Source organism: Myotis daubentonii, chromosome 2, assembly GCF_963259705.1.
Source record: "Myotis daubentonii chromosome 2, mMyoDau2.1, whole genome shotgun sequence".
NCBI classification, from domain to species: Eukaryota; Metazoa; Chordata; class Mammalia; order Chiroptera; family Vespertilionidae; genus Myotis; species Myotis daubentonii.
In genome coordinates, this window is record NC_081841.1 from 107,312,064 (window position 1) to 107,333,954 (window position 21,891).

The 21,891-nt window shown below is 44.2% G+C and overlaps 1 protein-coding gene and 1 pseudogene across 16 annotated transcripts in view; one reads left to right on the plus strand and one right to left on the minus strand.

Moving 5' to 3' along the window:
* ZMYM2 (zinc finger MYM-type containing 2) overlaps nucleotides 1-12,436 on the minus strand; it is a 169,763-nt gene extending 157,327 nt beyond the window's left edge. For 10 of the 16 annotated variants that reach the window (XR_009451299.1, XM_059684120.1, XM_059684126.1 and 7 more), the window contains exons 1-3: nucleotides 12,068-12,326; nucleotides 11,254-11,322; nucleotides 708-834 (exon numbers count right to left, since the gene is read on the minus strand). Coding sequence is in view for 11 of the 16 variants with exons in the window: in XM_059684120.1 (XP_059540103.1) it covers nucleotides 708-772 (65 nt within the window). In the remaining 5 variants the exon portion in view is untranslated. The other 6 variants (XM_059684123.1, XM_059684125.1, XM_059684121.1 and 3 more) reach the window with 4 other exon arrangements.
* A 7,986-nt stretch (nucleotides 12,437-20,422) lies between these two features.
* LOC132228168 (glyceraldehyde-3-phosphate dehydrogenase-like) lies at nucleotides 20,423-21,651 on the plus strand (annotated as a pseudogene).
* The last annotated feature ends 240 nt before the right edge of the window (nucleotides 21,652-21,891 follow it).

Consider the following 21,891-nt stretch of genomic DNA (forward strand, 5'->3'; position numbering starts at 1 on the left):
GATAGATAGATAGATAGGATAAATTGCATACAATAAAATTTACTTATTTTAAGTGAAAACTTTGGTAAGTTTTAAGAAATTTATATACTACTTATGCAGTTATCATCACAATCTAGTTTTAGAAGACATTCATCTCTCCAAAAGTTCCTTCCTGGGCAAGGCAGATTTGAACACCAACCTGACTCCAAACTTATGTCCCCTACCAACACTCAAGTGATAAAAACTGATTTAGGCAGAAAAGCTGCAAAATTAAGACCCACTAATTCCCTCTTTGCATGTGAAGTCCCAAAATAGCAAAACCACACTACATGGCATCTCACCAAATTTAACTTTACTAAAATTTGATTATGCCTCAAATAAGTACACCAAAATTAGACTGAGAACATAGGATGCTATTACTGATACTGTGTGATATTTCTTTTAAGTGCAAAACGAGTTAGGAGGAAGACTGGATAAAAACCACTGAGCAAGGACATCAAGGATGAAAAGGTGATATACAAATGAAGAGAACAAGGGAATAATAGAAGTCAGGAGTTTGTGTCATGGAAGACAAAGATTAACTTGAACAGAAGCTTATCTTTGATGAGCAACATAAAACTATTTGGAGATACAAAATGAAATGACTTCCTAGGCAGGTGTTAAAACTCATTTGATTAAGAAACAGGATATACAATGTTAAAACAGGCAAAAATAGTTTCGCAACTTACATTAAGTCTTTTATCCATTTTGAGTTTATTCCTGTGTATGGTGTAAGTTGGTGGTCTAGTTTCATTTTTTTGCATGTACCTGTCCAATTTTCCCAAATTAAATGTAAGTCGCAAAACCATAAAAATCCTAGAAGAAAACATAGGCAGCAAAATCTCAGACATCTTACATAGCAGAATTTTAACCAACATATCTCCTAGGGCAAGAGAAACAAAGGACAAAATAAACAAATGGGACTACATCAAACTAAAAAGCTTCTACGCAAAGAAACCATAATCAAAATAAAAAGGGAACCCACGGTATGGGAGAACATATTTGCCAATGATACATCTGACAAAGGGTTAATATCCAAAATATATAGATAACTAATACAACTCAACACTAGGAAGACAAATGATCCAATTTAAAAATGGGCAAAGGATCTGAATAGACACTTCTCCAAAGAGGATATATGGATGGATAATAGATATGAAAAAAAGCTCAATGTCAATATCATCAGAGAGATGCAAATTAAAAACAACTCTTGAGTTATCCTTTCACACCTACCACAATGGCTATCATCAATAAATCAACAAACAACAAGTATTGGCAAGGATGTGGAGAAAAGGGAACCTTAGGCACACAGCCAGTGGAAATACAGACTGGTGCAGCAACTTTGGAAAACAGTATGGAGTTCCCTCAAAAACTTAAACATGGAAATGTGATTTGACCCAGTGATCCCACTTTTAGGAATATATCCTACAAATACCAAAATACCAATCAGAAAAAACATATGCACAGAACTCAGAACACAGAACTAGGAGAACCAAGATGGCGGCATAGGTTAACGCCGGAGTTTGCTGCTTTGAACAACTACTTCAAAAGTGAAACGAAAAAACGGAAGGGACATCACCCAGAACCACAGGGGCGCTGGCTGAGTGGAAGTCCTACAACTAGGAGGAAAGAGAAACGCATACGGACACTCAGAGGAGGCGCAGTGCTGAAGTCAAATTCTGAGGTGCGGAGTGCGCGGAGCGGGCTGGCGGCGGAGGGCACGGTTGTTGTTTTCAATCGGGAGGGAGTCGCAGACTCTGAGCTCCAGATCCGGGCGAGTCTTTAGGGACCCAGACTCAAATGGGAGAAGTGGGACTGTCTGGCTTCGGTCAGAGCGAGTGCAGCTTTCTCTCCGAGCTTTGCAGCGGGTGCTGGGACTCAGAGAGGCAGAGCCCCTTGGGACAGGACTGAGAGCCGCCATAACTGCTCTCTCCGGCCCACGCTGTTGATCCTGTTCGACCCGCCCTGCCCAAGCCCTGCACAGAGGCATTTGCCGGATAGCCTCAGGCAAAGGCTAGATTAGCACCTCCCTAGAGGACAGAAGTTCTCTCACCGCTGACACAGCTGAATCTCATAGCCACTTGGCCTGGAGGTCAAACCCTCCCTGGAATTAGCTACAGCAATCAAGATTTATCTATAAGACTTCGAACAAAGACCACTAGGGGGTGCACCAAGGAAGCATAACAAAATGCGGAGACAAAGAAACAGGACAAAATTGTCAATGGAAGAAATAGAGTTCAGAACCACACTTTTAAGGTCTCTCAAGAACTGTTTAGAAGCTGCCGATAAACTTAATGAGATCTACACGAAAACTAATAAGACCCTCGATCTTATATTGGGGAACCAACTAGAAATTAAGCACACACGGACTGAAATAACGAATATCATACAGACGCCCGACAGCAGACCAGAGGAGCGCAAGAATCAAGTCAATGATTTGAAATGCGAGGAAGCAAAAAACATCCAACCGGAAAAGCAAAATGAAAAAAGAATCCAAAAATGCGAGGATAGTGTAAGGAGCCTCTGGGACAGCTTCAAGCGTACCAACATCAGAATTATAGGGGTGCCAGAAGATGAGAGAGACCAAGATATTGAAAACCTATTTGAAGAAATAATGACAGAAAACTTCCCCCACCTGGTGAAAGAAATGGACTTACAGGTCCAAGAAGCGCGGAGAACCCCAAAGAAAAGGAATCCAAAGAGGACCACACCAAGACACGTCATAATTAAAATGCCAAGAGCAAAAGATAAAGAGAGAATCTTAAAAACAGCAAGAGAAAGAAACTCAGTTACCTACAAGGGAATACCCATACAACTGTCAGCTGATTTCTCAACAGAAACTTTGCAGGCCAGAAGGGAGTGGCAAGAAATATTCAAAGTGATGAATAGCAAGAACCTACAACCAAGATTACTTTATCCAGCAAAGCTATCATTCAGAATTGAAGGTCAGATAAAGAGCTTCACAGATAAGGAAAAGCTAAAGGAGTTCATCACCACCAAACCAGGATTATATGAAATGCTGAAAGGTATCCTTTAAGAAGAGGAAGAGGAAGAAAAAGGTAAAGATACAAATTATGAACAACAAATATGCATCTATCAACAAGTGAATCTAAGAATCAAGTGAATAAGTAATCTGATGAACAGAATGAACTGTTGATTATAATAGAATCAGGGACATAGAAAGGGAATGGACTGACTATTCTTGGGGGGGAAAGGGGTGTGGGAGATGTGGGAAGAGACTGGACAAAAATCGTGCACCTATGGATGAGGACAGTGGGTGGGGAGTGAGGGCGGAGGGTAGGGCGGGAACTGGGAGGAGGGGAGTTATGGGGGGGAAAAAAAGGAACAAATGTAATAATATGAACAATAAAGATTTAATTAAAAAAAAAAAAAGAAAAAAAGAAAAAACATATGCACCCCTGTGTTCATAGCAGCACAATTTACAATAGCTAAGATCTGGAAACAGCCCAAGTAAGTGACTTTCAGTAGATGAATGGATAAAAAAGCAGTGGTACATTTACACAATGAAATACTATGCAGCAGTGAAAAAGAAGGATCTCTTACCCTTTGAGACAGCATAGAGAGACCTGGAGATTATTATGCAAAGAAAAATAAACCAGTCAGAGAAAGACAAATATCACATGATCTCACATATGTGGAAGCTAATGAACAAAATCAATTGACAAACAAAATAGGTCCAGGCCCAGAAAGAGGGGCTCAGTGGTTGAGCGTCGACATATGAACCACAAAGTCACGGTTAGATTCCAATCAGGGCACAAGCCCGGGTTGCAGACTCAATCCCCAATGGGGCATGTGCAGGAGGCAGCATCATTGATTTGTGACAAAGAAACAGGTCACAAATGGAAAAAAAAGGAAGCAAGCAAACTACTGGATACAGAGTTCAAAACCATGGTTATAAGTTTACTTAAGATCTTAATGAGATTTTCAAGAATCTTAATGAGAGTATCAAAGACATGAAAAAGAACCAGTCAGAAATTAAGCATACACTAACTGAAATAAAGAATAATTTATAAGGATTCAGCAGTGGAGTAGAGGATTCTGAGAATCAAATCAATGATTTGGAATTGAGGAAGCAAAAAACACCCAATCAGAAGAGAAAAAAAAAAAAGAATCCAAAAATATGCAAATAGTTTAAGGAGCCTCTGGGACAATTTTAAGCGTACCTACATTCACATCATGGGGCTGCCAGAAGAAGAACAGAGAGAGCAAAATAATGAAAACCTATTTGAAGAAATAATGACAGAAAACTTCCCCTACCTGAACAAAAGAGACTTACATGTCCAGGAAGCACAGAGAGTACCAAACAAGAGAAAACCAAAGAAGCCCACACCAAGACATATTATAATTTCAATGCCAAGGGCTAAAAACAAAGAGAGAATCTTAAAAGCAGCAAGAAAAAAGCAGTTAGTTACCTACAAGGGAGCACTCATACGACTATCAGCTGATTTCTCAAAAGAAACTTTGCAGGCCATAAGGGAGTGACAAGAAATATTCAAGGTGATGAATAGCAAGAACCTACAACCAAGATTACACTACCCAGCAAAGCTATCATTTAGAATTGAGGGCCAGCCCTAGTCGGTTTGGCTCAGTGGCTGCATGGGCCTGAGGACTGAAGGGTCCCACATTCAATTCCAATCAAGGGTACATGCCAGGGTTGTGGGCTCGATCCCCAGTAGGGGGCGTGCAGGAGGCAGCCAATCAATGATTCTCATCATTTATGTTTCTATCTCTACTTCTCCCTTCACCTCTGAAATCAATAAAAAATATGTATTTGAAATGAAGGTCAGATAAGGAGCTTCACAGACAAGAAAAAGCTAAAGAAGTTCATCCCCACCAAACCAGTATTACATGAAATGTTAAAGGGGAAGAAGAGATCAAAAATATGAAGAATAAAACGGCAACAAATACATACCTATTAACGACTGAATCTAAAAATCAAAATGAACAAGAAATATAATGAACAAAATAAACTGGTCCAATAAAATAGAATCAGAGACATGGAAGCATGGAACAGATTTGACGAATCTCAGAGGGAAAGGGGAAGGGGGGCATGAAGAGATTAACAAAAGATCTTACCTAAGGACACAGTCGGGTGGTAAAGGCCTGGGGTGGGGAGGGAAATGGATAGAGGGAGGCAGTGGGGGGAGACAAGGGGAGAAATCTGTAGTACTCTCAACAATAAAGATTTTATTTTTTTGAAAAAGAATTCTCATACATGTTAAAGCCAGAAATAAAATAAACTAGAATTAAAATAAAATATGACAACCTTCAAAGAAAAAAATACAAATATAAATCTAAAACAACTAGATAAAATAAAAGTTTAATTTAATCTAAATTTTCACTTCCACTCTAACATTTCCTTCATTCTATAGAACTGAAAGCACAATTCACTAAGACATACACTGGACCTAACCAACAACTTACAAATTCCAAATTAGGGTTCTGGAGTGTACCATTCAAAGTCAACATGTAATGCTCGTCTGAGCATAGCGGCAAAGAAATTGCTAGCCAACTGTTAACGGAAAACATCTTTTTTGTATGCATGATATATAGTACATGTTGTAATACATAATTTGTTAAACAAAGGACTTCTACACTGCCCGGATTAGCCTGAATTATTTAGTCCAACTCAATAATCCAAGAAACACTCTTCCTAGTCAAAAAGGTGTAAAAAATGTGCCTTTTTGATATGAATTATTATAAAACTGTCCCAGCATTACAAGAAAAGTTTCTTTAATATTTTTAGTTAGAAAACCTAATTTCAGTTCCAAATTCATACAAAAATAAATCCATACAAGGAATGTAGGTTACTATAACAAAAGTAATATACACATGGCATTGCTATAACGTAAAAACAAAGCAAAGCAAAAACCTGAATAGTTTGTCTCATTGAATTAGTCACATTTTTTACTTTTTTAAAATATACTTTCCTTTATTTCAAAGAGGAAGGGAGGAGGAGAGAGAGCTAGAAACATCAATAATGAGAGAGAATCATTGATCAGCTGCCTCCTGCACACCCCACACTGAGGACCAAGCCCACAACCCGGGTATATGCCTTGACTAGGAATCGAACTGTGCCCTCCTGATTCATAGGATAACACTCAACCACTGAGCAACACTGGCCAGGCTAGTCACATTTTATATATTCTATCTGTAACCTCTAACTATGTGATAACCATTTTACTGAAAATAGGCACTTTTTCAGTAAAAATGTGCCTATTTTCCTATTCAATCTAAATGGTTAGAAAGAAATAAGTTTACTGCAAGAATTACAATAGACCTTTCATAATTTTTTTAATTTGATATTGCAACAATTCTATACCTAGTAAAAGTGTCTTAAAATTAAATTTAACATTAACTTTTAATAACAGAATCATACTAACATATTTAATAATTTAAGGATAAAATATTTTACACATTGCTTATTAAAGATTTAACTGACATACAACAATATGTAATTATTTTAGGTGTCTATTTTTAAACTTTAAATTCACAAAATTAACTTCAAATTCACTAGGAACTATACTGAGAGGGGGAAAAAATCCAGAACCACTAGCAAAGAGAAACCTGATCCTTGGCAGCCTATTGGTATTTAAAAAAATAGCTGAAATTCTCTAACTATAATCTGATAACTCTTCAAGAAGGATAACAAAACAAGAAAACACATAACAATGAAATATACTAATTTTGTTAAAACCAGATCTATTACATATTCATTATCTATTTATTCTAATATCAAAAGTTTACTCTTGAATTATTTCTTAAAATAATGAGTAATAATACTTACAGGACACCGACCAAATCAGTAAAAATAAAATCCCCAACAGTATACCCTCTTCCAAATTAAAGACCATGAATTTTCCTTAAATTTTATTACTTTTAACTAGGGGCCCGGTGCACGAAATTCGTGCACTGGGTGTGTGTGTGGGGGGGGGAGTGTCCCTCAGCCCAGCCTGCCCCCTCTCACATACTGGGAGCACTCAGGCGTTGACCCCTATCACCCTCCAATCGCAGGATCGGCCCCTTGCCCAGGCCTGACGCCTCCGCCAGAGGTGTCAGGCTTGGAGAGGGGACCCCCATCTCCCCCCAATCACTGGCTCTGGCCCCCGCCCAGGCCTGAGGCCTCTGGCCCAGGAATCATGCCTGGGCAGGGGACCCCCATCTCCCTCTGATCGCTTGCTCCACCCCCCGCCCAAGCCTGACGCCTCTGACCCAGGCTTCAGGCCTGGGCAAGGGGACCATCATATCCCCCCAATCCCCGGCTCCGCCCCCTGCCCAGGCCTGATGCCTCGGCCAGAGGAGTTGACCCTCATCACCCTCCGATCACCAATCACCGGATCGGCCCCTTGACCAGGCCAGAGGCCTCCGGCAGAGGTGTCAGGCCTGGGCAAGGGACCCCCAGCTCCCCGTGGTTGCAGGCTCCGCCCCTGCCCAGGCCTAACACCTCTGGCCTAGGCGTCCGGCCCGGGCAGCGGGGACCCGCAGCTGCAGCGGCCCCATGATTGTGGGCTCCGCTTTAGGCCCAGGCAAGGGACCCCTAGCTCCCGGGACTGCCAGCTTGGAACGTGCCCAGCTCCCATCGCTGGCTCCACCCCTACTTCCTGCTATCACTGGCCAGGGCGGCAAAGGCCCCTGATTCTCCGATCATGGCTGGGGGGCAGAGCTCTTAGCTCCCCCCTGGGTTTCCGATCACTGTCAGTGGCAGGGGGCTTCTTCCTGCTTTCCCTTTCGCCTCCCTGCATTGTGCCTACATATGCAAATTAACCGCCATCTTGTTGGCAGTTAACTGCCAATCTTAGTTGGCAGTTAATTTGCATATAGCCCTGATTAGCCAATGAAAAGGGTATCGTTGTACGCCAATTACCATTTTTCTCTTTTATTAGATAGGATTTTCAATGTTAGAACAAATCCCAAACTAGTCATGTGATCAAGTGATTTTGCAAACCCCTATACACACATCTTTTAACTCTAAATAATATTTTTCAATGGTATACAAAAATTTATTCTAAAAAAAAAAAAAAAATTTATTCTAAGGCTCTGGCCAGTTGCTTGAAATGTCGACCCAATACATCAAGGTTGCAGGTCAGGGCACAAACAGGAGGCAAACAATTGATGTGATTGATGTTTCTCCCTCACATTGATGTTTCTGTCTCTCTCTCTCTCTCTCCCCCTCCCCCTCTTTCTAAAATCAATAAAAGCATATACTCAGGTGAGGATTTAAAAAAAATAGACTATAAACAATTGTACAAGATGTTATATCAAGCTCCATAGCCATGAAAAATCTGAAACATCCATATGTCAGCACCTATGTGACATCTGAGTGATAAAGGACTGTCTCATCAAATGAGGTATAAAGTCTAGCCCATGAAATATTAGAACATGGAAAAGTAGAGACCATGCTGTACGTTTCCTCCAATTGGTTAAAAGGACAGGTGGGAGGGGAGGGTGATTCATACTATTAAGAATGCACTGCCCTAACCGGTTTGGCTCAGTGGATAGAGCGTCGGCCTGCGGACTGAGGAGTCCCAGGTTTGATTCTGGTCAAGGGCATGTACCTTGGTTGCGGGCACATCCCCAGTAGGTGGTGTACAGGAGGCAGCTGATCAATGTTTCTCTCTCATCAATGTTTCTATCTCTCTATCCCTCTCCCTTCCTCTCTATAAAAAACCAATAAAATATATTTTTAAAAAAGAAAAGAATGCACTAGCCCTGGTCAGAGTGTCCCAGTTGGTTGAACTTCATTCACAGGTTTGATTCCCAGTCAGGGTACATACAAGGTTGTGGGTTAGATCCCCAGTCAGTGGGTATGCAGAAGGCAACCAATCAATGTTACTCTCTCACATGAATGTTTTTTTCCCTTCCTATCTCTCTAAAACTCCATTTTTTAAGAAATTTTAAAAAATAAAAAAAATAAAAGAATGCTCTAAGATGCCATAATTATGCAAAATATTTTAACTGTAAAGATACTTTGTAAGTACATCTAATAGCACCTAACAGTAACTGCCCAATAAATGTTAAGTATAATAAAGAACTCATTTAAGCAAAGTCAACTAAAAATTGTCAAGTTCTCTGTATCTTATTGACTGGCATATTAAAACTCCATTAACTGGTGTTTTAAAATACTTTTTAATTCTGAGTTAAATCCTTAAGCAAAACAAGAATGACATTTGGGCATTATTTTTCTTTCTCTACAAATTAGAAAAACAAATAGTACCTATATCAATGGGTTTTCATGAAGACTAAATTACTTAATACATGTTAAAAATTAGTTTGGACATGTGTGGAAAGTACAAAATGTAAATGATAGGTACACAGAAATTCAATATACTACTCTTAATCATAAATTTGAAAGTTTCTAAATAAATTTTTTTTTAAATTTAGCTTACAATTGTGCTGGTACACAATAGGGGCTCAATACATACTATTTTTCTTTAAAGAGGAGTTTTTTGTTAGTTTGTTTTTAATATATTTTTATTGATTTCACAGAGGAAGGAAGAGGGAGAGAGACAGAAACATCGATGAGAGAGAATCATTGATCGGCTGCCTCCTGCACGCCCCCTACTGGGAATCAAGCCCACAACCCGGGCATGTGCCCTTCACCGGAATCGAACCCAGGACCCTTCAGTCCACAGGCCGACGCTCTATCCAGTGAGCCAAACAGACTAGGCCAATACATACTATTTTAATTACCCCCAGTCTACCTGTTAAGATTAAGTGAAATAATACATGAAAGTGTCCTGCACTGCGCCTAAATGATACCTATTTAATATAAGCTATCATCCTCACATCTTTAACAATGAGTATTCAGCAAATATCTGTCATCAATGAGCTGTCTTTTGACCCATTTGTGACTTAATAATTTCTATATATAAAAGCCTAAGTGACCCTTAGGACCATTGTGACTGGTTGATCAGTCACTATGACACCCAATGACGACCAGGGGGCAGATGCTCAACACAGGATCTGCCCCCTGGTGGTCAGTGTGCTTACATAGCGGGAGTGTTGCTCAGCCAGAAGCCAGGTCATGGCTGGTGAGTGCAGCTGTGGCCATGGGAGCCTCTCCGGCTGCCTGCTGCTTTGGCACCGCTACATCCCTTGGGGGATAATGGACTGCCAGTTTCGCCCAATCCCATAACTGCAGTCTGACATCCCCCGAGGGATCACAGATTGGGAGAGGGCGCAGGCCAGGCTGAGGGACCCTACCTGTGCCTCTACTTAAGTATAAGCTAAACTTATGACTCACCTCTGACAGAGATCTTCAAGTTATGATATCAACTGTCAATGGGCTCAAGAGATACAATGTGTCCAGAATGCTAACTTCACTAATATTTTGTAACTAACTTCAAATGAGGGAGGTTTTGACTGGTTATGTTTGTCTTATTATCTAGAACATTCCAGACCAACTTAAAATCAGCAAAATTATAAGCACTAAACGTAACTCAGTTAACATATTTAAGAATTACTCAAGTGAAGCCCTGGCCAGGTAGCTGTTGGTTAAACCACCAGTCACAGTATACAAGAATCAACCAATGAATGCAGAAATAAGTGGAACACCAAATCGATGTTTCTCTCTATTTTAAAAATTTTAAATCATTTATTTAAAAAAAAAAAAAAAAAAAAGAATGACTCAAGTGAAGACTACTGAGCACAGAAGATGGGGAACTCAGAGAGCAATGGGCTGGTGTGATTAGCATACTAGTTGCTGAACTAGAAGTACTAAAGGAGTGGACTTATGCCTAATCAAAGACATGAAAGAGACCTACCAACTCATGAACCCTAAGAGTAAAAGCATGAGTTTTAAATCAGACACAAACAAAAAGTTAAATGGTTCTTCCTATTTTTTCGATCCCTTCGATGAATTACCACTGTAAAGGTAGAAAAAATGTAAAGGATGGTTTCTTGCATACCAAAACGGAATAACTTCAGTTCCCATTGTGGAACTCTAGAGGGCGCAAGAAATATGCCCTCCTTCCCACCAACCCACCTCTGGGTAATGTGAGCAGCTAGCTGCAGGACCTGAGGTTTGTGTTGCAGCAGCAGAAGCAGTATCTGCAGCGGTGCAACAGCAGCACCCACTCCCAATTATTACCCAGGCAGCTGCCGCCAGGGAAAGCTCCTCCCCCTCAAAACACCTGGACAGACAAGATCCAGGTCTGAATACCTACAACCTGACAACTTCCTCTAAGAGCGACAAATCGGGGGCAAAGGACTCACAATTAGGGTGTTTTCCTTCTCACTTTCTGTCAAAAATTCACCACACGGAGTTCAAAGCGATTCCTGCTCCTGGGGTAAGAGGAAAAACGAGAAATGTATCAAGAACAAGCTATCCAGGTAGGACAACCAGCCCTTCCCACGAGAAAAAGAAAAGGGAATATGAGGTCAAGGAGGTTCGGTCCTTCTGTTATCACTGCCCAACACGAGACCAACAATCCCTCGTACGTAAAGCGGAGCAAAATGGCGTAAAATATGAATTTGGTCCCAAAACCCAAGTGAAATGCAAAATCTGGAGGGAGAAGGCGGAGGGCATCCAACCTGCCCCAGGGAAGAGAGCGGGGGAAGGGCAAACGTTGCCTCGACGCCAGCATTTTCTCCCAAATGGGCCCACCCGGGGTCTCTCCCGTCACTCCGGGCACCAACTCCAATTTAGGAGCGGCTCACATCGCCGCTGGGCTGAAAGCTCCCGTATTTGCCCCAAGCCTTAGCCCTGGGCCTGAGACTTGTCCCCCACCCCCCCCAACCCCCGCAGTCGGCGACCGGCTGCGCTGTCTCCCCGTCCGCCATTAGAGACCCAGCCAAACAATACGTGCGGGGCAGGGCCACGCAGTGCCGGGGAGGGGAGCGCGGAGCAGGGCCCGGCGCGGACGCGGACCCTCACCCCCAAACTTGGAGACCCCGAGCTCCGGCGCAGTCCCGGGAGCGGGAAGACCTAACGCCCCTTCCCCGCCACATTACCCCCTCCCCCCCCCCCCCCGGAGAGAAAGGAAAATGCCCGCGCCCCCGCCGAGCGCCCCCAACCCGGCGTCCTCACCCGGCCCTCCCGGCCTCGCAAGCGAGCCCGCAGGCAAAGGGGCCGCATGCGACGGTGCTGTGACATGAGCGAGGCCGGACCAGCTTCCCGGGTAGGACGCACACCGACGACGGCGGCCGCGCCGCGGGGGTTAGTCCCGGGCCGGTGGGAGGCTCCAGAGGCCGCCCTCTCCCATCTCCGCCTCCACCTCCCAAGGCTGCGCTGCACCGAGCCACCCCCACCGTCCGCGGGCCAAGACTGCTAATACCGCGGGGACGAGCCTCACCCGGTTCTGGCTGCGGCTTCGCGGAACGAACCTCCCCTCCCCCGACCCACCCCCTTCGGCGACGCGCACAACTCCGCTCGGTCCAGTCCCGGGTTTAGCGCTGAGAGCAGGCGAAGGCGGAGGCGGCGGCGGGCTGAGCCCGAGCGCGCTCCGCCCTCCGCATCCCCATTGGCTGGCGAGGGCCTGCCGGGGGTGCCTGGGGCGCGTCCATTGGCTGAGTCGGCCTTCCTTCAGGAATCCCATGAAGGGATGGCCCGTGAGGCTGTCCGTCAGGAGTAAGCCACGCCCCCTGTATTTCCATTCCCTGGCCCCTAAGCTGGCTGTGGCCTGGGCCGCGATCCTCCCTCCTCACTCCCGCCCCCCGCCCCGCCCCCACCGGGTCCGTAGGGTCAGCGGCCCGACTTTCGTAGCCGCGGGACCTGCCGCGGTCAGGGGACTCCCTGTGTCGGGGCGGTCCGAGACGCTGAGGCCGGACCGGTTGCCCTCGCTCGGGCCCGGGCGTCCAGTCCGCCGCGGCGGTTCCCAGCATTTTGCCCGGGGCGGGACGCTGCCTCGATGTCCCCTACGCCCTCCTGTCCAAATCCTGGAGGCTGGAGGCCCCGTGCGGGGCAACGGGCAGGAGTAGCCCCGGGCCAACGGGTCGGGCGACAGGCGAAGGCGTCCCCGAGCGATCTGGGGCGGACGCACGTCCACCCGCGCCTCATCCCGTGAGGAGCACCGCCGCCGCCCGTCATGGCTGCGGGAGGAGACGGCGTCCTCCATCTTGTCGGGACCACTCGGAACCGGGTCTGTGGGGCTGGGCGACGTGTCCCCGGGCTGACTCCGCTGCGCCGCGCTGTGCCATTCGCCCAAGGGACAGCCTGCTCCCAGCGTCCGTGTGGGGCCCAGAGACTGGAGACGGCAAGGAGACCCAGACACCGCTCCCTTCCCCAAGGCCAAGATGGAGGCCCTGGGGGCGCCACTGGAGCCTGGCCCGAGGGTGGACGGGCCGGGGCCGCCGCGGAGTCCTGGACGCTGGCGCTGTTACCAGGCTGCACCGTGGACTTCCCGGGTGACGGACCCACCGCCAGCCCCGTCACCGCAGGTGGCAGCCCGCCGGCCATAGCTCCTCTTTTGTTCCCAGTCCACCCGACGTCTCCGGCGCACGCCAGACCGGTTCCGTTCCAGGACTCAGGTCCCGCCCTAGCGGCGGGTAGCGGGATGACAACGACGGGGACATGGATGCTTGGATGAATTGAGACCTCAATTCCACCATTATCCACCACCGCCTACTAATAGACACGTGCTGTTACCATTGAACGTTCAACAAGATGAAGTTGAACAAGAAGTTTGTAATGAAGTCAATCATCCTTGAAGGTCTCAGTAAAGACTGACAGTGATCATAGACGCCACTTACAGCAACAGAAATTGAGATTCATGAATTATGAATTTTTAAAAAAAGTAATTCTTTCACCTAGAGCAAAATGCAATAAATATAATTCTCCTTATTTAACTTGAAAAATATCCAACATGTATTTCAACCAGCTTTCTCAAAATAGTATCACTGGGGATGAGGATTTTGCAAAACTGTTATTTCATAATTGTAAATGTTTCAGTTCTCAATAGAATGAAATATCCTTATAAAACTTTATAGTACACAGTTCTGTTTTGCATTGACTTTTTATTGTTGTTAATCCTCACCCTAGGATATTTTTGTCTAACCCAGACCCCCATCCAGGGGCCAGGTATCTACCCTGCAACCCAAGTACCTGCCCTTGACCAGAATGGAGCCAGTGACCCTTCCATTCAAGGGGCAGAGGCTCCAACCACTGAACCACACCGCCAGGACATGCAATGACATTCTAGATGGTACTATCTTCATAGCAAATGGTCTATTATCAAATGCAGAGCAACATTGTAATAAGTCCATAAAAACTTATACCACCCCCTTATAAGTTATGTCATAGACTTAAATGATTGTGTTCCCACATGAGTTCAAGGAAGCTTTGTACAACTACGAATTCCCTGGCATTATTGCTGTTTTATAATTAACAGGAATAGTAATTACAATACTCTATATTATTCACATTTGGTATCCCATCATTAAAATTCATTTGTCTATGAAGATATTAACTGGGTTGCCTGTGAAATATCAAGGACAATATTTTTTAAATATTTTTATTGATTTCAGAGAGGAAAGGAGAGGGAAAGAGATAGAAACATCTATGATGAGATAGAATGATTGACTAGCTGCCTTCTACAAGCCCCAAACTGGGGATCAAGTCTACAAGCTTGACATGTGCCTTGACCAGGAATTGAACCATGACCCCCTGGTTCACAGGTCAATGCTCAAGCACTGAGCAACCCCAGCGGGGCTCAAGGAGAATTTTAGTTGAGAGTTTAGAACTGGGGGGGGCGGGAAATTATATAATAACTTTTTTACACTACATTTCATTTACATTAAAGAACTTTACAAATATATTTTAATTTCCATAATTTCCAAAAGGTAGAAACATCACAAATAATTTGTTTACTGATAAATGTATAAACAAGTGTGGTCTATCCATATAATGGAATATTATTCAGCCATACAAGGAATGAAATTCTGATACATGCTACAATATGGATGAACCTTGAAGACATAATGCTACATTAAATAATCCAGACACAAAAGACGACACATTATATGGTTCCATTTATGTGATTGTCCAGACTAGGCAAACCTATAGAGACAGAAAGTAGGTTAGTAGTTGCCTAATCCTGAAGTTCCAGAGAGATATCTCAGCTATGGGGGGTTGTCACTGAGAACTCTGGGGTATAACCCCAAGCTGGGCCCCCCTGCAGAGAGCAGCAAAACTGAGAAAGGTGCCCACATAACATATGGCTGTGAAAAGCAACAGGGTGGCTGTCTGCCAGGGAGAGGTGGCTGTAATGCTGGCATCCTCTTAAAGGAACAATGCACAAAATCTTGTGTGCAGCCACTCACCTTGGGTCCTGGCAGAGAGAGGACCAAGTCGACTGAAGCTGTGTGGGCAGAAGCCAGGATTGGGGACACTAGAGTTAGAGCTTAGAAGACAGACACCCCAGTTTCCTGTGCTGAGTTAATTCCCTCACACTGCGGAGGAAATCTTTCTCAAACAGACCTTTGCTAACCAGGTGGTCTTTGCCTGGGGGGAAGACAGTTGACCCACCCTATTGGAAAACCCCTTGCCAACATAGTACTGGAAGTCCTAGCACAGCGATCAGACAACAAGAAGATATAAAAGGCATCCACATTGTAAAGGAGGAAGTAAAACTCTCATTATCAGATGACATAATATTGTACATGAAAACCCTGAAGACTTCATCAAAAACTACTAGATTTAATAAATGAATTTGTCAATGTAGCAGGATACAAAATCAACACCCAAAAATCAATGGCTTTTTTACAAACCAACTAGAAGCCTGATGCACAAAAATTCATGCAAGAGTAGGATTTCCTTCCCCCAGCTGCTGGCACTGGCTTCCCTCCAGCTGCCTGCAGGCACCCAGAACCCCAGCTGGCTTCGCCCAGGCCACCCACAGGCATCTGGGACCCAGGCTGGCTTCCCTCGGGCTGCCCCCAGGCACCCAGGACTTCATCAGGAAGGATGTCCGGAATGACATCCCAAAGACATCTGGTCTAATTAGCATATTACCCTTTTATTATTATAGATAATTTCTCTTCAGAAAGAGAAACTAAACAAACAATTCCATTTGCCATTGCAACAAAAAAATTAAGATACTTAAGGATAAACTTAACCAAGGAGGTACAAAAACTTGTACTTGGAAAATGACATGACGTTGGAAAAAAAGAGATAAAGATATAAATAAGTGGAAAAATATACCATGTTCATGGATTGGTAGAAATAACATCATTAAAATGTCCATACTGCCCAAGGCAATCTACAGATTCAATGCAATTCCTATTAAAATACCAACAGGAAAAAAAAATACCAACAGCATGGCCCTGGCTGGTTTAGCTCAGTGGATAGAGTGTCTGCCTGCAGACTGAAGGATCCTGGGTTAGATACCAGTTAAGGGCATATGCCCAGGTTGCAGGCTAGATCCCCCAGTAGGGGGTATACAGGAGGCAGCCAATCAATGATTCACTCTCATCACTGATGTTTTTATCTCTTTCTCCCTCTTCTTTCCTCTCTGAAATAAATAAAAATATATTTTTAAAAATACCAACAGCATATTTCACAGGTCCCAAAATATATATGAAACCAAAAGAGACCCCAAATAGCCACAGTAATCCTGAGAAAGAAGAATAAAGTTGGTGGAATCATAATACCACATATCAAGCTATACTACAAGACCACCGTAATCAAAGCAGCCTGTTGCTGACACAAGAACAGGCATATAGGTCAATCCAACAGAACAGAGACCCCAAAATTGCCCAAGCCATTATATTATGCTAAATTAATATTTGACACAGGAGGCAAGAACATAAAATGGACAGAGTCTCGTCAATAAATGGTGTTGGGGAAAATTAGACAGATACATGCAAAAAAAAATAAAACTAGACCACCAACTTACACCCACGTACACAAGAATAAGCTCAAGATGGATAAAAGAGTTAAATGTGAGTTGGGAAACCATAAAAATCCCAGACAAAACCATAGGCAGTAAAATCTCAGACATCTCTCATAGCAATATGATTAGAGATACATCTCTTAGGGCAAAGGAAACTAAGGAGAAAATAAACAAATGGGACTGCATCCAAATAAAAAGCTTCTGCGCAGCAAAAGAAACCATCAACAAAACAACAAGGAAGCCCACCGTGTAGGAGAACATATTGGACAGTGATACCTCTGACAAAGGGTTAACATCCAAAATATATAAGGTACTCATACAACTTAAAAAAAGGAAGACAAACAATCTATTTTTTTTAATGGACAAAATACCTAAATAAACACTTCTCCATACTGGGCACATAAATGGCAAAGAAAGATCTGTAAAAATGCTCAAAGTCACTGATCAGAGAGATGCCAATTAAAATGACAATGAGGTATCATCTCACACCTGTCAGAATGGCAACTATCAACAAATGACAAGTGCTGGTAAGGATGTGGAGAAAAGGGAACCCTTGTCACTGCTGGTGGGAATGCAGACTGGTGCAACCATTATAGAAACAGTATGAAGTTTCCTCAAAAAAATTAAATATGGAACTGACATTTGACCCAGTGATCCCACTTCTAAAAATATATCCTAAGAAACCAGAAACACCAATCAGAAAGAATGTATGCACCCCTATATTCATAGCAGCACCATTTACAATAGCTAAGATCTGGAAACATCTCAAGTGCCCATCTGTAGACTAGTGGATAAAAAAGCTGTGGTACATTTCTACCATGGAATACTACGCAGCTATAAAAATATGATGGATCTCTTACCCTTTGATACAGCATGGAGGGACTTGGAGAGTATTATGCTAAGCAATATAAGTCAGCCAGAGAAAGACAAGTATTACATGATCTCACACATATGTGGAATCTAATTAACAAAATAAACTGATGAACAAAATTGATCCAGAGAAAAAGAAGCATAGAACAGACTGGGGAATCTCAGAGTGAAGGTGGCAGAGGGTGGGTGGAAAGTGATCAACCAAAGAATTTGTGTGCATATATGCATAACCCATGGACACAGACAATAGGGTGGTAAAGGTCTGGGGCAAGCATGTCAAACTCCAAGGTTGACTCCCAGGTCCCGAGGGCATACAACTCCCAGCCAGGTCAGAATGTCCTTTCTTTAACCAACACAGGGCAATCATGGTTAAAAGAGCATGATCAATACTTCCCACCATGATAGCCAGTTCCCAATATTCCTTTCTTGCCCCTAACACTAGGAGACTAGAAGTCCAGATAAAAGAATTGTTGCCTCAACTGGTTTGGCTCAGTGGATAGAGCGTTGACTGAAGGGTCCCTGGTCTGATTTCAGTCAAGTGCACATGCCCACATTGTGGGTTCTATCCCAGTAGGGGCATGCAGGAGGTAGCCAATTAATGATTCTCTCTCACCATTGATGTTTCTCTCTCTCTCTCTCTCTCTCTCTCTCTCTCTCTACCTTCCTCTCTGAAATCAATACAAATATATTTTTTAAACAAAAAATTATTTAGTCCTGGCCTGTGTTTGTCAGTGGTTAGAGCAGCGGTTCTCAACCTGTGGGTCGCGACCCCTTTGGGGGTCGAACAACCCTTTCACAGGGGTCACCTAAGACCACCGGAAAACACATATATAATTACATATTTTTTTGTGATTAATCACTATGCTTTAATTATGTTCAATTTGTAACAATGAAATTGAGGGTCACACAACATGAGGAACTGTATTAAAGGGTCGCGGCACTAGGAAGGTTGAGAACCACTGGGTTAGAGTGTCATCCATTGCACCACAGGATCTCGGTTCAATTCCGAGTTGAGGGCAGTTACCCTGGGTTGCAGATTCCATTTCCATCCTCATTCCATTAGGGGCGTGTATGGGAGGCAACCAATCAATGTGACACTCTCACATCTCCTCTCTCTCTCTCTCTCTCCTGCTACCTCCCTAACTTCCACTCTAAAAAGCAATAGAAAAAATATCCTTGGGTGAGGATATTAAAAAAAGAAAGAATTGCTTGGGGCAGGAAATTGGAGAGCTAAGGTAGACTAACATGTTAACTTTTACCATTAAAGAGAAAAAAAGACAAACCTTGGGCAGGGAGTTCAGTTCATTAGAGCATCATCCCAGTACGTTTTATCCAGGGTCAGGGCACATACAAGAATCAGCCAATGAATGCATAAATAAGTGGAACAACAAATCAATGTTTCTCTCTATCTCTATCTCTATCTCTATCTCTATCTCTTTCTCCCTTCCTCTCTCTCTCTCTAAAAATCAATTTTAAAAATTTACTAAATAAAGAAGAGAAAAAGGCAATATTTTAATAATTGAAGCACTGAAGAAATTTTTATGTGGAAGAAGGAAGTTGTTCTTTGTTTGATGTGAATAACTCCTTATCCTCTTACCAACATGTAAAGTAGTTAATATGACTGTAACACTTTTACAGATGAGGAACTGAGGCAAAGAAAGGATAAGAAACTTATCCAAGATTACATAGCCAGCAAGAGGGACTCAGGGCCCTAGAATTCTTGGCTCCAGAGTCCATATTCTAAACCACCTCACCAAGCTGCCTTTCCAAGATATGCTTCTCCTAATCCTATATAATAAAAGCCTAATATACTAAGTGTCTGGTCATCCGTTCATTCATTCAACCAATCAAAGCATAATATGCTAATGATATGCTAAGGCCGCTCAACTGCTCCCTATGACGTGCACTGACCACTAGGGGGCAGATAGTAAAACAGTCGCCCAGTTGCTATGATGTGCACTGACCACCAGGGGGCAGACACTCCGACCGGTAGGTTAGCTTGCTGCTTGGGTCCAGCCGATTGGGACTGAGCGAGAAGGGCTGGACACGCCCTAGAGCCCTCCCATGGTCCCTCCCCAGCTGGCCAACTTCCCGAGTCCCTCCCTGGCCCAATCATGCACCAGTGGGATCCTTCGGCCTGGCTTGCGCCCTCTCGCAACCTGGAACCCCTAGGGGGAGTCGGAGAGCTGGTTTCGGCCCAATCCCACAGGTCAAGCCGAGGGGCCCCACTGGTGGATAAATTCATGCACTGGACTTCTAGTTTATAATATTTAAGTCTAAATATATAATTTTTAAAAAAATAAATCTTTATTGTTGAAAGTATTACATATGTCCCTTTTTTTCCCATTTCCCTCTCCTCACCTCCTCTCCCCCTAAGCCTTCACCACTGTATTGTCTGTGTTTCTGGGTTATGCATATACACATATGAGTTCATTGGTTGAACTCTCTGACCTTCCATCCTCCTCTGCCTTCCCTCTGAGGTTTTACAGTCTGTAAACATATCATTCTTATATGCTTTAAAACACTGTATAAAGGAATACATTATAGAGAATTGTCTTATAAACTTTTTTGACCATGACAATCACTAGGATACATATTATACACAAAGACCCAGTACAGGCTCTCTGCTCCTCCTGTTGGTCAGACAGCCTTTCCTCCTGCACTGTGCCAGCCACAGAGACATGATGGTGAAGGTCAGAGTGAACGGATTTGGCCGATTGGGTGCCTGGTCACCAGGGCTGCTTTTAACTCTGGCCAAGTGGATACTGTCGCCATCAATGACCCCTTCATTGACCTCAACTACATGGTCTACATGTTCCAGTAGGATTCTACTCATGGCAAGCTCAAAGGCACAGTCAAGGCTGAGAACGGGAAGCTTGTCATCAATGGAAAGTCCATCTCCATCTTCCAGGAGCGAGATCCCGCCAACATCAAATGGGGTGATGCTGGTGCCGAGTATGTTGTGGAGTCCACCGGTGTCTTCACTACCATGGAGAAGGCTGGGGCTCACTTGAAGGGCGGAGCCAAGAGGGTCATCATCTCTACCCCTTCTGCGGATGCCCCCATGTTTGTGATGGGTGTGAACCATGACAAGTGTGACAACTCCCTCAAGATTGTCAGCAATGCCTCCTGCACCACCAACTGCTTGGCCCCCCTTGGCCAAGGTCATCCAAACAACTTTGGCATCGTGGAAGGACTCATGACCACAGTCCATGCCATCACTGCCACCCAGAAGACCATGGATGGCCCCTCTGGGAAGCTGTGGCGTGGTGGCCGAGGGGCTGCCCAGAACATCATGTCTACTTCTACTGGCGCTGCCAAGGCTGTGGGCAAGGTTCTCCCTGAGCTGAATGGGAAGCTCACGGGCATAGCCTTCCGTGTCCCCACCCCCAATGTGTTGGTTATGGATCTGACCTGCTGCCTGGAAAAAGCTGCCAAATACGATGATATCAAGAAGGTAGTGAAGCCCTAGCCAGTTTGGCTCAGTGGATAGAGCATCAGCCTGTGAACTGGAGGGTCCTGGGATCGATTCTGGTCAAGGGCACATGCCCGGGTTGTGGGCTCAATCCCCGGTGGGGGACTTGCAGGAGGCAGCCAATGCATGATTCTCTCTCATCATGGATGTTTCTATTTCTCTCTCCCTCTTCCTTCCTTCTGAAATGAATAAAAATATATATTTTTTAAAAAGAAGGTAGTGAAGCAGGCATCAGAGGGCCCCCTCAAGGGCATCCTGGACTATACTGAAGACCAGGTTGTCTCCTGTGACTTTAACAGTGATACCCACTCCTCCACCTTTGATGCCAGGGCTGGCATTGCCCTCAATGACCACTTTGTCAAGCTCATTTCCTGGTATGACAATGAATTTAGCTACAGCAACAGGGTGGTGGTGGTCCACATGGGCTCCAAGAAGTAAGAGTCCCCTGGACCACCAGTCCCAACAAGAGGAAGAGAGGCACTCAGCTGCTGGGGAGTCCTTGACCTAGATTGGTCCCCCAACACACTAAGAATCTCCTCACCACCGTTTCCATCCCAGACGCCCTGGAGAAAGGGAGGGGCATAGGGAGCCCTACTTTGTTGTACACCATCAATAAAGTTCACTGTACCCAACCAAAAAAAAAAAAAAAAAGACCCAGTACAAACCTAACTATATACA